The sequence below is a fragment of the Cardiocondyla obscurior genome, linkage group LG06, assembly GCF_019399895.1.
Source record: "Cardiocondyla obscurior isolate alpha-2009 linkage group LG06, Cobs3.1, whole genome shotgun sequence".
NCBI lineage: Eukaryota > Metazoa > Arthropoda > Insecta > Hymenoptera > Formicidae > Cardiocondyla > Cardiocondyla obscurior.
Window position 1 is genome coordinate 4312438 of NC_091869.1, and position 15619 is coordinate 4328056.

A 15619-nucleotide genomic window follows, 5' to 3' on the forward strand; every position below is an offset into this window, starting at 1 on the left:
CGGCCCCGTTCATTTTTAATTGCACTCAAAGCCTTTACTTCGCACGGCAACATTAAATTATTGAAATTATTCCAATTAATTATGAAGACTTGAACATTTTAATTTTACCAAAATGTAATTACTATTAATTAACAGTGAAAAATGTTCTCGTGATAAACGTGTCCTGCTTGCTGCCTGCAAAAGTTTAAGCTGATAAGTGCTTTAAGTAAGCGACAAATAATTTAATTGTGACTAGAAGTAAAAAAGTGAATTGTTAGTGAAGCAGTTGTTCATTACCCGGACCTGGTGGGCGAGTGGCACGGTTCTGACCGGCGCCGTCGCGCACGCGTAGAAAAGTGCGGTGCAAGATGGTGGTTAGTGGCGATACACGGCGGTGTTTGACGCGGTGTTTGCGTACAGCACGTTGAAGAGCACCTGATGCGCCGGCAACGATCGTGACTGATTAAAGAGGTAATCACCGGCGACTTGTACGTAGCACATTAACGGTACTTACTTACGTCCGTGCTCGGCGTGAGCATTCTACGCGAGACGCAGGTTTCAACCGAAGCAGTATCGTAAGCTGTGCAAGCAGAGAGAGCCGCGGCGGGCAAGATGTCCAAGCCGGACGAGAACGCGGACACCGGCGACACCGGGGACAACTCGAACGGGTCCTCGGCGGAGACGACGTCGTCGAGGGGCGGCGACTTCGAGACAAAGCTCGAGACAGATCGCAGCAAGCGCTTCGACTACCTGCTGAAGCAAACCGAGATCTTTTCACACTTCATGACGAATAACCAGAAAGACAAGGCCGGCAGCCCGCTGAAAATCAAGGCTGGCAGGCCCAGGAAGCAGCCCCAGGAGAACCCCAAGTCCGATCCTGGTGACCACCGGCATCGTAAAACCGAACAGGAGGAGGATGAGGAGCTGCTGGCGGAGAGCAACGCTAGCGTGGCGCCAACCACGCGCTTCGAGTCGTCGCCTCATTACATTAAGTCCGGTGAGCTGCGTGACTACCAGATACGCGGCCTGAACTGGATGATATCGCTGTATGAGAATGGTATAAATGGTATATTGGCTGACGAAATGGGTCTTGGTAAAACCCTGCAGACTATTTCTTTGCTTGGGTACATGAAGCATTTCCGAAGCATCCCCGGACCTCACATCGTTATTGTACCCAAGTCTACACTCGCCAATTGGATGAACGAATTTAAAAAGTGGTGTCCTAGCCTTCGAGCCGTCTGTCTTATCGGAGATGCCGAGACCAGGAACACTTTCATTAGGGATGTAATGATGCCTGGGGAATGGGACGTATGTGTGACGTCTTATGAGATGGTTATTAAGGAAAAGTCTGTATTTAAAAAATTCAACTGGCGCTATATGGTAATAGATGAGGCCCACAGGATCAAAAATGAAAAATCCAAGCTGTCAGAGATCCTCAGAGAATTTAAAACCACCAACCGTCTCCTTCTGACTGGCACACCGCTTCAAAATAACCTCCATGAGCTGTGGTCTCTGCTGAACTTTCTTCTACCGGATGTATTCAACAGCTCTGATGATTTCGATTCATGGTTCAACACAAATAGCTTTCTAGGTGACAATTCCTTGGTTGAAAGACTGCATGCAGTTTTAAGACCGTTTCTTTTGAGACGCTTAAAATCTGAGGTGGAGAAGGGACTCAAGCCTAAGAAAGAAATTAAGGTGTACATCGGTTTGAGTAAAATGCAAAGAGAGTGGTACACTAAAGTATTGATGAAAGACATAGATATCGTGAACGGCGCAGGAAAGATAGAGAAAATGAGACTGCAGAATATTTTGATGCAACTGCGAAAATGCTGCAACCATCCGTACCTGTTCGACGGCGCTGAACCTGGGCCGCCGTATACCACGGACGAGCATCTTGTTTACAACTGCGGCAAGATGGTGATACTTGACAAATTATTGCCGAAGCTGCAGCAGCAAGAATCTCGCGTTTTGGTATTCAGTCAGATGACAAGAATGCTGGACATCCTTGAGGACTATTGCCACTGGAGGTGTTTTCAGTACTGTCGACTCGACGGTAACACCGCTCACGAGGATCGGCAGCGGCAGATAAACGAGTACAACGCACCTGGTAGCGAGAAATTCATTTTTATGTTGTCAACTCGCGCCGGTGGTCTGGGTATCAATCTGGCGACCGCCGACGTGGTCATCATCTACGACTCCGATTGGAATCCGCAAATGGATCTGCAGGCGATGGACCGTGCACATCGTATAGGTCAACAGAAGCAAGTGCGAGTGTTCAGGTTTATAACAGAGAACACCGTGGAGGAGAAAATTGTCGAGCGAGCCGAGGTAAAACTACGCTTGGATAAACTCGTTATTCAACAGGGACGGCTAGTCGACGCCAAACAAACTGCATTAAACAAAGACGAGATGCTGAATATGATCAGGCACGGTGCGAACGAGGTGTTTGCGTCCAAAGACAGTGCCATTACCGACGAAGACATAGACACTATATTACAAAAAGGTGAGGCGAAGACAGAAGAGATGAAGCAGAAACTCGAAAGCCTCGGGGAGTCGTCGTTACGTAATTTTACTGTCGACGCGCCAACGGACTCCGTGTATCAATTTGAGGGTGAGGACTACCGTGAGAAACAAAAAATTCTTGGAATAGGAAACTGGATCGAGCCGCCAAAACGTGAACGAAAGGCGAATTACGCCGTCGACGCGTATTTCAGAGAGGCGTTGAGAGTGTCAGAGCCAAAAGCGCCGAAAGCACCGAGGCCGCCAAAGCAACCGATAGTACAGGACTTTCAATTCTTTCCGCCGAGACTTTTCGAGTTGTTAGATCAAGAGATTTATTACTTTAGACAAACGGTCGGCTACAAGGTACCGAAGAATCCAGAGCTCGGTTCGGATGCTGCGCGAATTCAAAAAGAAGAGCAGCGCAAGATCGACGATGCCCAGCCGCTCACCGACGAGGAAGTCGCCGAGAAGGAAAAATTACTGTTGCAGGGCTTTACCAACTGGACCAAGCGGGACTTCAATCAGTTTATCAAGGCGAACGAGAAGTACGGCCGCGACGATATCGAGAACATTGCGAAAGAGGTGGAGGGCAAGACGCCGGAAGAAGTTATGGAGTACTCGGCTGTGTTCTGGGAACGCTGCCATGAGCTCCAGGATATAGATCGTGTGATGGCGCAGATTGAGCGCGGCGAGGCCAAGATACAAAGACGTGCCGGCATCAAGAAGGCGCTGGACGCGAAGATGGCTAGATACCGCGCGCCTTTCCACCAGCTCAGGATAGCTTATGGCACAAACAAGGGCAAAAACTACACCGAGGAGGAAGACAGATTCCTCGTTTGTATGCTGCACAAGCTTGGATTCGATAAGGAGAACGTATACGAGGAGTTACGCGCCACGGTCAGGTCGGCGCCTCAATTCCGCTTCGACTGGTTCGTCAAGTCGCGCACGGCGTTGGAGTTGCAGCGCCGATGTAACACCCTGATTACCCTGATCGAGCGTGAGAATCAAGAGCTCGAGGAGCGCGAGCGTCAGGAGAGGAAGAAGAAAGGTAGCAACATGGGTACAAAGCCGACGTCGAAGCGAAAGGAGAACCTGCCGGCGCCCCAGGACAAGCCGCGAAAAAAGAAGAAGTAAAAACGAATTCCGAGTGCATCGACGAGCTTGACCACGAACTCTTAGGACACTTTTCACGGCTCTCGCGCGTTAAATATTGACTGAAGTACGGACCACGGGTATTCACACAAGACGCTCTTTTCTATAATTACAAATTCACTCATTCTCACCACGAACATACCCCACGTGTGACTCTAAACCTACCGTTCCATGTTTCATTGTAAAAGAGACACATTTTTAGATAACAACTGCCAAGTTCATCAGGCCTCATCAAGCAACGCAAAATGTTCCAGACCGTTTAATTAATCTCTGAAAATGCACTCGTGAAATTAAATTTGTCTCGTTGATGCTGCAAAATTGTCAATAATTATACGTTTCATGTGCTGGTGAACTTTGACAGAACTTGACAAAGCGAATGTTATTATATATTCTTCTCTTTTTTTTTATATGCTCATGGATGCCTGACCACGAGATGAGAGGTAGAGAGAAAGAGTGAGAGAACGAAAGAAAGACAGAGAGAGAGAGAAAGCGTAAGAACAAGTACCCTATTTATTTCTTCGGTCTTATCAAGTAAGTCGTTATTAAAATTCTTTTTTCTATTCGTTTCAAAAGTCAGCATTATTTTGTATACATATATATTTGTCAGATCAAAGTAATTTTATTCATTTGAATCGTTTATTAACTTGTAGCGCTCCATTCATAGATTGCGTATTATAAAATTGTGAAATTAAGTAATAATTCTCGAGCGAAGTATTATTGTACTATTCTAACGATGAATTAATGGTTATTTATGGCCAAATTTCGCTCCAAAGTACACTATGTGGATAAATTTCTTCCAGTTTTTCAAGCGTAATCGCGGATTGATATTAATGAGAAAAATTATCACTTTTTATTCGAAGGTTAGTCCTTTAATATCGTTAAATTCCTTGGCGTTTCCTAAAAAAGTCTGCATATTTAGACAGTTTTATATTTAAGTTTACCATGTACGCGTACACACATCGAATAAGAGTTTGCATAAAAACTAAAATATTGATAATAAATAAATCGTACTATTACAGATGATTTTATTTAAGGTAGTGCGTGTCGTCTTTACGTTTCCCGCGAGACGTTTTCACTGATCGCAGTGCATCATTCTCACAATTATTCGAAAGCAGTGCTTAGAAAATCCGGATAATTATAAGCTTGACGATTCCGTGTTTAATTATTCTTCGGTGCCTAATTGCAAATGTGAAAGTAAGGTCTAAAAAGTATCAACACTTGTAATTCTAGCATCATATTTATTGGCAAAGAAAAAAAAAAGAATAATCGGGTGGCATATATGAAAATTAATTAGATACAAAACTCCTTCATTCTGCACGCAAAGCGGATGATCACATATGTGGACATAACGCATGCTGACAAGTTAGAAACTAAATCGTTCTAATGTCCAGTTTGTTTTAATTGTTCCTAAGACCTCGAAGTTCTGCAGCATCGCGGGATATAACGATCTTAATTACATACTTTTACATATTTGTGCTACCTTCCTGTGCCCTACCTTGATTGAAAAAAGCCGTAAGAAAAATTAAGATATAAATATTACGTTCGCAATACAACGGCACCGAAAAGATTGCCAAAAAGAAAGAATTCGTGTTACTAAGAATTTTAATTGTGATCTAGACATGATGTGATCGGAGTATATTAAAAGGCAAGTACAATTATAATTACAATCGTTACATCTTACTTTCACACAACTTCAAGAGTTTACATCTATAACGAGTTAAAAATTAATAACCACAGTGCTTATTTATATGCAACACAGAAGGACAAGTGGAGAATTCGCTTAAAATTAAAGTGATCCATTCTGTTATTTGTCCTGCTCTTTCTCCGGTTCTCTTTCCACGTTTCTTTAACAATTTTATGGAATTGTTCCTACAGTCTATAAGTGGAACTGGTATAATTCAGGTTTAATCGACGAACAACATTTAGTTTTCAGCAAATATGTATCCACGATGAGTACATAATTATCGATAGCATAATTCGCATGTAATCATCTATGGCAAGAGTCGGCCCATTACAAGACATGTATTGTATTTGAGTTACGTTACACTCATACGTTTACAGAGTAAACTCGTGGAAAGATCGGTTACGTAGATATAAAAAAAAAAAAAAAAAAATTGTAAACTAATAACCGGCAAATAATTTTACAAACTTTCTTTACAAGTTACGTTCCCTGCTATATTTTAAAGCAAGTATAGTACAAGTCGCTTCCTCGATTTGTAAATCAATTACAACCGTTTACAAGACAAGGAAAAAAAAATTTAATATAGAATAAATCTCGATCTAAATCGCAGTGTTCGGTTTCCCGTTCATTCACGCGAGCATCGTAGAGAATCACGAAATAAGTATCGGTTTTTATATCATTTTATACATGATTTCCTAACGCTTCAATGATTATATTTTTTTACTACACCCTTAGAGTCTGCGACAGCTGCAATAATAGGATAATAATACTGGCAAATTGTATGGCGGTTTCAAGCAGACTTTATCATCTAAAAGATGAATATTTCCTAGCGAATATTTTCGCGTTCGTCTAAGTACGTATACTACAATATATTATTCGAAATCTACAATATTTAGTGATCGTTCAGCAATACCAGTGCTTTCGTTTGACACAGTCGCACGGTGCTGAAGATGCGCCTGTCGAATAATTTCTGTCTTTTTTTTCCTCTTTTCTTTACAATTTATATCCCTCCGATTTTTGATTATTCGATAAACGTTAATTACACGTACACTCTCGCTCGCGGCAGCCGTTTTCTTACATCGCTAGGACAGTATTGACTTACTAAATTGCCGAACAATTATTTCTGAACTCCTGAATAATCGTGCGGGAAAAAAAATTTTTTTTTGTTTTTATCGTCTAGCAAATAGTACATTTTCCTATAGTGCAGTTGAAAAAGGATCAGTACGCTACTATGACAATGCTGCTATTTGGCTAAATATATTTCAGGTATATTTTCATAAATCACCTCTAACCCGTGACAGACTTGGGATTAAAATTGAGATTTAATTGAAATTTGACGAATCGAAGCAAGGGATTTACTAAACTAGATATTGGGTTTCTTTTTTTTCTTCTGATTTGTTGAATTCCAGTTCAATCTCAATTTTAATCTTTAGTATAATTGCGGGCCCTATCGCTTGTTCGTTCCGCTATTAATGCAGAAAAACGAGAAACAAGTTATTTTTCGAGAAAAATCATATAACATAAATAAAACAGTCACGACGATACAAAATATACATTACAAAATTTTTCACACATTTACAAAATAATCGTGTAATCAAATAATTCTATTTAGCGCAATATATACAGTTCCATCAGAAACAGAGCACTTGAGTAACGTTACTGAGTTTTAAAGATACCGGAAAACAGGTGGTATCTCGTGTTTAAACAAAATGTTTTTACTATTTAATACAAATAAAATTAATACAATATAAAATCTTTGCGTACGATGTGCTCTAATGTCATATATAAATAAACGTGAAAATATATTTTCTATTGAAAAGAAAAACTCATAAGAAAATTCGAATTTTCTGTTTCTGAGGGATCTTTCCCTCTATGTGAAAAATATTCTTACTGCTATATAAAATAAATAAACTTAAAAAATGTAACATGACTATTATCAGAATATTGTAGATATAAAAGGAATGGATATTAAGTCAAATGCCGAGTTCACAATAGCCAGCCGCGCTTAAATAATAAAACATATTCATGTATTCTTTTTTATATAATAATGCACAAATAATAATAGCCTTCTAAATTAAACCTGCATTTAGTTTACAGTCGAATCTTAGCTATGTAAAAATAATAACGAGCTTGATAAATATATATGAAAAAGAATATTTGACTGTGGAAGCGACGTCTTAATATTAAATAATTATATAATTAATTTATTATATGCTAAAATAAATTGTTCTTTATAAATCTTTAATAACTATACCTTGATACTAATAGCGATCACAACGCATTTGAATAATTCCACATATTCGAGCTATAAATATTCATATAAACGGCCATTGCACACTCGATCGTAAAGCTACAATCTATACGAAATAAAATATTAAAAATATCCAGTAAATGATTACTCGCAAATAAGGTCGAATGAATAACATTATAAAAAAAAAAAAAAAAAAAAAAAAAAGATGGACTACCACTACAGCCACGTAATGGTGATAAGTGAACGTTACATGTAGGAGATTCCAAGAATTGTGCAGACTGCGTTACCGAAAAATAAAACGCCAATGGAATAGCAACGCCTTTAAATTCGATATTTCGCCTATACTTTTATATATGAGTATAAGATGGAAATAATCTAAGTTAAAGATTCAATTGAAAATCTCGCAGATGCCTCCAGGGGGGTGGATCAGGGGGTGGAGGCAAAGGGACTGGTTACGGACGGCAATGGCCTCTCTTCCTACCGCCTTCGTTACCGTCCTCGTCCTCGCCGCCTCTTCGTACTTCCGTGTAACGTTCACCCTTCACACTTACGATCTTATTGTCGAGATACCGTACCAGCTTCTTGGGCTCCGTCTTCGGTGCTACCGGACGATGCTCGCGGCAATCGTCGTCCCTATCGACGTAACTGTATCGCGCTATGATACGAGACTTCAGCTCCTCGTCATTCAACCTCGCTTTGTTACGGCCGTTCGGCTGAAACGAGCGGATGCAAAAAATTGCAAGTCACTTTTTAAGTCAGACAAGCGAAATCATTAATGATGAAATCTCACCGTTAAAAATGTAAGATTGCTCACGATGCTTTGACCCGCTTCTTGACGATGTAACGCGAGCTGCGCGGCTTTCGCTATATCACCACCAGCCACTGCTAGGCAGTGTCTCGCTTCAGCAGGACTTGCTGCTGGAAACATTTCTTGCAACAGCGCTACCTGATGCCAGGAAGATTCCTAAAAAGTCAGCAAAAAGGCATTTGCCACGACGATTCTCACGAATATTATGCACTTGGCGTTTCTCTTACTTCTGAAAAATATTCCCCGCTCGAATCGCTCCCAGCGTCGCTTGTTTCCGAAAGATGATGGACTCGCATTCTTTGAGTGCCAGATGGCAGGAGAGCTGCCAAGCTGATGTGATTCAACGGATCGCTGTGCGACTGGCAATTCTCATTTTCTTTGGTCTCCTGTTTCAGCTTGCTCTCCACGTCGAGCAGCCACTTTGACACAGCCTCTTTCTCAATGGTGGAAAACTCAGGCAAGCAAGCAGACACCATTTCACACAGTCCGTCCACATCCAGGTTTTCCTCCAGCGCACTCTCCTCCACCATGCTTACTACATAACTGAGCACGATGTCGTCTATTAAGCTGAAACAGAAGATCCGTCCGCATGTCAGTGTTTTTCACTTGCAGAGCAAGATGCATTAAAACTGGAAAAAAAAATATATATTAATAATAAAAATAAAAAAGAAAAAATACCTCAATTGAGCGGTGGGCACCTGCTTCCTAACAAAACTAAATAAGGCCTTCTTCACCAGTTCTTCCTTCTCGTCCATAGTACGACTCATCCTGTAAGAGGATCAAGCTTATTAATACGTCTTCCCGACAGCGCCAGGAATATTCAACGCGCGGATCGACCCGAACGTTTACGCGGAGCGGACGCTCATCGATGAGCTCCGTTCACTTAGTGGTCCAGGTCCGCCAAAACGCGGGACTGACGGACGTCGCGTTCCTCGCGCGACAGCGTTCAGTCATTGATCCTTTAATATAGGTTAAGGGAGACGAGAGGGCAGCAGGTCGCGGCCCTTGCGCGCCCTTCCGCGCGAGAACGCCGCGACGACGTCGAGGAGATATAAACGAGCGGCCGATCGGTCGCGACTGACGATCCTTGCGTCGCGTAGGAAACAAGGCGAACTGGTCGGCGGGCAAAAAGAATATAAGCGAGCCCGAGGGAGAGTGGCAGGGCAGCTCTCGCGGTAACGACAGACCGTCGACGCGAATCGCGCCGGTCTTTAGACCGCTCGGTCGGCCGCTCGTGTTGAAAAGCCGGCACCCACCTGACCCTGAACCAGGCTATCTCGATCGGGACACTTGGGGCTTGCCAGCGACGCCAAACAGCCGAGATAAATTTCGTATACAAACAACACTCGTCGATTTGACAGTTCAACGAGGGAGGGGTGGACGCGCGGCGCTTGGCGCCGCCTGGCAAGTCGCGCGCGAAGTCGTAATGTATTTACATCGCGCATGTATGTGCAAAATGAGAGATAAATGTTGCTTTCATATTGCAATATTGTGTGTACTTGACGTTAAATATTACGCGCGACTGGATACTTTATATTGAGGAGAGTGTGAAGTTCCAAAGTGAAGAAAAATGATAAATGCGGATTTTCCTCGGTAACAGGATGGTAAGACAGAAGTTTTACCATTGGTTTTATTACCACCGAGACCGGGTAATATGCGACACGAGCTTCCGGTTGTCGATGAGGAATGGCGCCATCGGTGGAGGCAAGGGCCTTCGATTCGTGCCATCAATTTACTCTTCCTAAGCTAAGAATACTTTCCGAACGTTTTTGAAGCCTCCGCGCTGAGAAACACCGGGATTGACACAGGTTTGTGACTTTGATTACTTCGAATTTTTCCGCCACCTGCACGAGCGCATAATTGAGTCACCGTTAGAAAATTTATTAAGTAAATTATTTATCAAATAATCAAAAAATAATTTTTTACGCTTGCTTTTTGATATTGAACACAAAAGACCAGAATCAATTCAATTTTCCAAACCTTCTTCGGTCAGCACTTTATTTTCTAAGTCAATTATCAAAGATGTCACATATCCGCATCTAGCGACACGTCAACGAACAGGAAGAAGCTTACATTTGTAATTTACATCCACGTAAAGACTTACAATCTGTCCACGCATAAAATCTTCTTATCCTTAAGATCTGACTTGTACATGCAATGAAATTCTTCGGTTACTCGAAACGCCGCTTGTCGTGGTAACCAATACCTTTTTTTTTTTTGTTGGTTTTTTTCCTTTTTTTTCTTTTTAAATCTTTTACACTTGTGAGATGTATCGCCACACGTTACAATTTTACACCTACGTTTTTCTCGGTCGCACGTATCGGCGACGACAATAGCACGCGACACATATCTGACACATAAATAATTACAATTCGCAACGAAACGTCACATGACACACTCCCATCGCTTTCGCGGATAAATTAAGTTACACAACACAATTCTAGAATCTAAAAGATTTGAATTTTCGTAATATAATATCCCACATTTGCCAATAAATTTAAATTATCAGTTACGCACGTCGTTATAATCGCAAACATGATACCATTAACTTTTATATAAATGCACGGCTTACAATCAGACGCTCGTATTTAATATATACATATGAAGTTAATATACGTAGAAGATATTTAAATAAATATACACGCGTTGTAAAAAAAGAAAAAAAAAGGACGCGTTGGACTAGCGGAGGTATCTCTTAATCTTGTTGTACCTTCCTCAAAACTTGGAGCTCTACATAATAAGATGCTATTGTATTAGAGATCTCTAATTAACAGGAAAATTAAATTAAAAAGATAGCTTTCTCGAAGATTTCTTTTTTTTTTTTTTTTTCTTTTCTTTTCTTTTTCAATACGTAGATTCCAAAAATAACAATCTCTTCGTTTTGGTACTTGATTCTCGCACACCAATCACCGGCATGCTACCCACTTCAATTTATCATAAGAATGCGTTTCTTGGCTTGAGAGAGTTTCAAGAAAACAAATTGCAGGTGTTCTTATACTAGTTGCCATTAAAATTTATAGTACAATTCGATCGTTACGTAGATTATAAGATACTTTTGTATCTTACTATGTCACTTTCTTCTCTCTCGAGGACTGTATTTCATTCTGATCGTTTTCGTTGTCCTCGCCAATGGCAACGTATTCGGGAGATTCTTTTTTACTGGTATCTTTATTACTCGGTTCTGGCTCATCGACAATGTCTTGCTGTTGCTCTAGGAAATCGGTAGGTACAAACTCCATTTGGTCTTCGTTATCGTTTAAATCCGGCGGAGCTGGTAGTTCGCAAAAGTGCAACCTTTCGTCACTGTCGTTCGGTTCGTCGCCACCCGGATCATCCTCTTCGTGTAAACTCATAAGCTTCTCGAACTCCGAGGAAGGCGTAACGTCTTCATTGCTATCTGGGAATATCTCCGTCGGACTAAGAGGTATATCTAAAGGTTCTAGCTTCACGATCGCACCTGGCGATGTGGGCGTTACAGGCCGCTGTAGACGTATTTTGGTAAAGGGTCTTGGTTCTATGTGCTCGGACTGCTGTCGCTTTTGTGCACGCTTAGGACTAGAAGACATCGACACCCTCGAGGGTGACGCTTTATTCTCTTTGGATTCTGTGGTACTTCTAGGAACTACGTGTTGAGACGACAATGGCTTCGTTTGAGGTATAAGTAGCGGTGACTTCGTATTCTGTAAACAAAAAGGAGAAATGTGAATTAAAAATTTTTATTAACGAATCTGAGCGCATGGAAATAAATCTGCGATAAGCTTACTTGGGACGAGGGACTCGGGCCAGCTAGCCCCTTCACTTGCAGCGCTTCAGCGGCGTTCAGCAGCTGCGGTAACTTATCGTGGGCGACGTTGACTTCTCCGCGATACATAAATTTGACCAACGCTTCCACCTCCCAAAACTTCAAATCCTTCATTAGAATAATGGGATGTTGGCACGGATTTTCTCGTAACAGGTCCGCCAAGTAGTCGCTGCAGGAAGATAAGATCATCTTGTGGCATTTCAAGGACCGTCCCTCGCACGCTAGGGTCACATCGACGAACTGTTCCGTGTCTAGTAACGACGGAAAGCTGTTTTGCATATTACTATGGTAACTGTTCCACCTCAGGCAAACCTACAACACGTAGAAAAGAACGTTAGCTCAATAAAACATATTTTATTTATATTTTTATCTTGTAAAAGATGCAACGTTTCGCGAAGACACCACGTACTTCCGTAGGCTGTTGATGCACGACATTGTGGGGTCCTTGATTGGCCTGCCGCGATGGCATCTTGATAGTTGTAGGCGCGACTTGCTTCACTTTCAACGGAATAGTTTTTAGGACGAGAGTCTTTGGTTGCGACCCTTGCTGCTGAGCCTGGTGAGCCTGTTGCTGTTGAGATAGCGGCGCCGGCTCGATATTGCGAAGGTGGGGTCTTACCAAAGACTGCGTGGCGATTCTTATGGCTTTCGTGCTACCGCTACCTTGTGACGTCGGTTGGAGGACTGAAAAAGTATAATTACATTAGTAACGTGATACACGAATTAAAACTTTGTTTCGCGAACGCGACATTTACCGTGGTAGCGTCTGCCGATTAGCCTGCCTCCGTGGTGTACCCTGAGATGTCGGTGCAAGTTCGTCGTGCCGCACTGCCGCGGGTTTGCGCCGCCCCGGACGACGACTGCACCGCAGATGCGACACTGGGCACGCAGCGGGTCGTTGGCGCAAAGATCAAAGTGCGCCCAGACCGCACTTGGGTTCGCCATCGCACGAAGGCTGCGTGCGTGTGACCGCACGCGATGCGTGACGGCGTAGCGGGTGGTTGTCGACGAGGACGAGGACGGTGGCAGCAAGGCCGTCGGCGCCGGCGGCGGCGTCGGCGACGCAGGCGGCATGCTCGACTCGCCCAGGTAATCGTCCTCGTCCTCTGGCTCCTGCTTCATCGCCACGCTGCCCCGGACGTTCGCCGTGGTCGCCGTTACTGCTGTTTGCGCGTCTCCTCGCCCCCGCACGGTCCGTCCGCTGGTGAGCCCCGTCCCCGAGCGATTCGCTGAGCTCGGTCACCACCTGCAATTTGACAACGGCATGTTATCTTCCCAGAATGACCCAGTATTAGCTAATAATCGGAAAGCGTTTCCCGTCGACGACCGTCTTCGCGCTTTATCGGCTCTCGTTACGCGGTCACGGCGGCAACTCCTTATCGCCTAAATGATAATCGTAGCTGCTTTTTATAGGAACGCACGATTTCTCTGCTACATTGAAACAAACGCCGTGCCAGCGGGGCTCTCTCATCGACGGCCGGGACACAACGGGGAATTATTAACGGCGCATCTTAATTTCTGAAACGAGGAAGATTCCGACGATCCTTGCGTCACTTAACAGTCGCATCGTCCAGCCTATAGGTAAAGATAGAATAAATAATTGCAATGAAAAAAGAAAATGAGATTCTTACGTAGGCTACTTATTATACTTTATGCGTTACTAAAAATAACACGAATTAAAAGATAAGCTTTTACAGCGGAAAGTACCTGGAGAATTTAATCGCGGATCCGGAAACTGGAGCAAGAATTGTCGATCCCTTCTACAATACAAGTTACATAGCTTCGCGTTCTCCTCTTTAATTCCCGAAAGGCGAAGATCAATAAATCTCTATTTGAATTCTTGAGGCGCGAGGCGCACATGATGTTTACTTTCATCGCTTCGCATCCGAATCTTCAGGAAAAAAAAGAAGAAAAAAAAAGGGAAAAAAAACAGGAAAAGTAAACGATAGAAAGCCGAATTAGTTAAAAAAAGAACGGCAATAATACCGAACTAGATCTCGTTTATCGCGATTGCGTTCTAAGGGCCGCAGCATGTCAAAGAAAAGAAAAGAAAAACGCTACTTTGACTGTCTGCTTGACAGTCAATTATAAATACAATTTCCAGAGACATCCTCGTTCTAACAAGTGTTCAACGAATTACAAACGATCATCTCCGAGTGACATTTTTAATTAACGAAACATTTGACAAAACACGTCGAGTGTCTCGTAAATTTCCGTAAAACTTCTGTAATATTTCCGTAACAAAAAGTAGTCGGGAATGGAGCTCGTCGGATCGTGGCTTTCTCACGTCGCCGGGATCTCGCCGCGGCCCTTAGAGCGTCCCATTATTCGTTATTCGCGATCGAATTCGCCCCCGAGGTCGCTACGCCGCTGGCCGACTCCACGCGCGTGCACGCGCCATCTTTCTCCGTCGTTGTCCCTTTACCTCTCCCTTCGCGCGCGGCGGGGTCGACCCTTAGACGCGTGTGCGCGGGTCTTGCACGCGGATACGCCTGCATCTCGCGTTTCTCTCTCGCGTTTCATCTCCCCCATAGCACTTCGGACGGAGATCGTCGCGTCCGCACGATCCGTTCCGCGCGCTGTCTTCCCCTCTGACCCCCGACGGTATCGCTCTCAGCGCGGCGTTTCGCGGCCACTCTTTGTCCCGCGTCACCCGGCCAGCGGCACTCGCCGTCGCATTGGAATCGCCGGCTGCGAAACGGCAACGGTAACAAGTGCGCCCGGCACGTAGCGTCGCGAAACTCGGCGTTAAAGATCATTCAGCCCGTCAGCGGCGAGCCGACGGCAGGCCGAACGCAGAACCTCGCTTACGAGGAGGAGCGGGAACGACGATGACGTTGCCGATCCCCCTCCGATATCGTTTTGTACACGGTCGCACTAGCCCGATCGATGCGCGGAACGACGCTTTATCGGTCTCACCTCTCTCTCTCGAGCGCGTCGCGGCCGCACGATACCGCGAGCGATCGGATAACACGCTGCCTCAACGGCGACGACGACGGATACCGTCGATAATTCCGGAGATCGACGGTCGCGCGTCCTCTTCGCGCCCGCGCGTTTATTCTCTCGCTCTCACTCACTCCCTCTCTCTCCGTCTCCCTCTCCGCGTTCGCTTCGTTCTCTTACTTTATCCTCGTGAGATCACCAGGGCCGAAGATCGTCGGCCCAACGCGCCACCCTCGACGGCCTCCCCGATTGTCGTCTCGCGCGCCGGCCGTCGGATATACGTGAGCTTCTTGAGCTCGGGAGATCGTTTCGTCGGTTACGTGCCGCTTGGCGGGTCGATCTCGCGTACGCGAATTGGGTGGTGGCCCGTGGCCTGACCGTGGAAGCGCGCCGTGCTACGCCGCACCGGGACGATTTTCCCCGAAGCCGAACCCGGGAGTGACTAAAATCGAAATCGGTGAACGAACAGGGGCGCGTCGGGGCGCGCATGTGCGGCGA

General features: G+C 44.3%; 3 protein-coding genes and 1 long non-coding RNA gene across 8 annotated transcripts; 2 read left to right on the forward strand and 2 right to left on the reverse strand.

The window, feature by feature from the left end:
* The first annotated feature begins 330 nt into the window (after positions 1-330).
* On the forward strand, positions 331-6635 carry Iswi (Imitation SWI). The gene is made up of 2 exons (XM_070658396.1): positions 331-450; positions 535-6635. Exon 2 carries the CDS (start codon positions 592-594, stop codon positions 3616-3618), a length of 3027 nt encoding a protein of 1008 aa, XP_070514497.1. The 5' UTR covers positions 331-450; positions 535-591; the 3' UTR covers positions 3619-6635.
* On the reverse strand, positions 5729-9757 carry LOC139103585 (CUE domain-containing protein 2). Of its 3 annotated transcripts, XM_070658430.1 has the most exons (6): positions 9633-9757; positions 9055-9144; positions 8604-8943; positions 8359-8532; positions 8144-8281; positions 5729-7674 (listed from the first exon to the last, which is right to left on the reverse strand). In XM_070658430.1, the coding sequence occupies exons 2-6, from the start codon at positions 9141-9143 to the stop codon at positions 7633-7635; spliced, it is 783 nt and encodes a 260-aa protein (XP_070514531.1). In that variant the 5' UTR covers position 9144; positions 9633-9757; the 3' UTR covers positions 5729-7632. The 3 variants fall into 3 exon arrangements, with proteins under 3 accessions (XP_070514531.1, XP_070514530.1, XP_070514529.1); XM_070658429.1 differs by having other exon boundaries at positions 5729-8281; positions 8359-8514; XM_070658428.1 differs by having other exon boundaries at positions 5729-8281.
* Positions 9758-9762: 5 nt separating this feature from the next.
* Positions 9763-13990, forward strand: LOC139103595 (uncharacterized). Its single transcript, XR_011545916.1, has 3 exons — positions 9763-10184; positions 13592-13759; positions 13876-13990. It is a non-coding gene; the product is annotated as an uncharacterized lncRNA (long non-coding RNA).
* Positions 10342-15547, reverse strand: LOC139103575 (protein jim lovell). 3 transcript variants are annotated; one of them, XM_070658410.1, is made up of 5 exons: positions 15302-15547; positions 12934-13424; positions 12588-12862; positions 12140-12490; positions 10342-12056 (listed from the first exon to the last, which is right to left on the reverse strand). In XM_070658410.1, the coding sequence occupies exons 2-5, from the start codon at positions 13298-13300 to the stop codon at positions 11442-11444; spliced, it is 1608 nt and encodes a 535-aa protein (XP_070514511.1). In that variant the 5' UTR covers positions 13301-13424; positions 15302-15547; the 3' UTR covers positions 10342-11441. The 3 variants fall into 3 exon arrangements, with proteins under 3 accessions (XP_070514511.1, XP_070514510.1, XP_070514509.1); XM_070658409.1 differs by lacking the exon at positions 15302-15547 and adding an exon at positions 15098-15268; XM_070658408.1 differs by lacking the exon at positions 15302-15547 and adding an exon at positions 13886-14727.
* Between the last annotated feature and the right edge of the window lie 72 nt (positions 15548-15619).

Bases quoted from the DNA above. Each gene is read 5' to 3' on its own strand.
- LOC139103575 (XM_070658410.1), bottom strand. From the start codon at position 13,300: ATGAAGCAGGAGCCAGAGGACGAGGACGATTACCTGGGCGAGTCGAGC. The intron at 12,863-12,933 runs GTAAATGTCGCG...ATACTTTTTCAG, and splicing joins AATCGGCAGACGCTACCACG to TCCTCCAACCGACGTCACAA. The intron at 12,491-12,587 runs GTACGTGGTGTC...TACGTGTTGTAG, and splicing joins TGCATCAACAGCCTACGGAA to GTTTGCCTGAGGTGGAACAG.
- Iswi (XM_070658396.1), top strand. From the start codon at position 592: ATGTCCAAGCCGGACGAGAACGCGGACACCGGCGACACCGGGGACAAC.
- LOC139103585 (XM_070658428.1), bottom strand. From the start codon at position 9,143: ATGAGTCGTACTATGGACGAGAAGGAAGAACTGGTGAAGAAGGCCTTA. The intron at 8,533-8,603 runs GTAAGAGAAACG...CTGACTTTTTAG, and splicing joins GCGGGGAATATTTTTCAGAA to GAATCTTCCTGGCATCAGGT. The intron at 8,282-8,358 runs GTGAGATTTCAT...CGCTCGTTTCAG, and splicing joins GCAATCTTACATTTTTAACG to CCGAACGGCCGTAACAAAGC.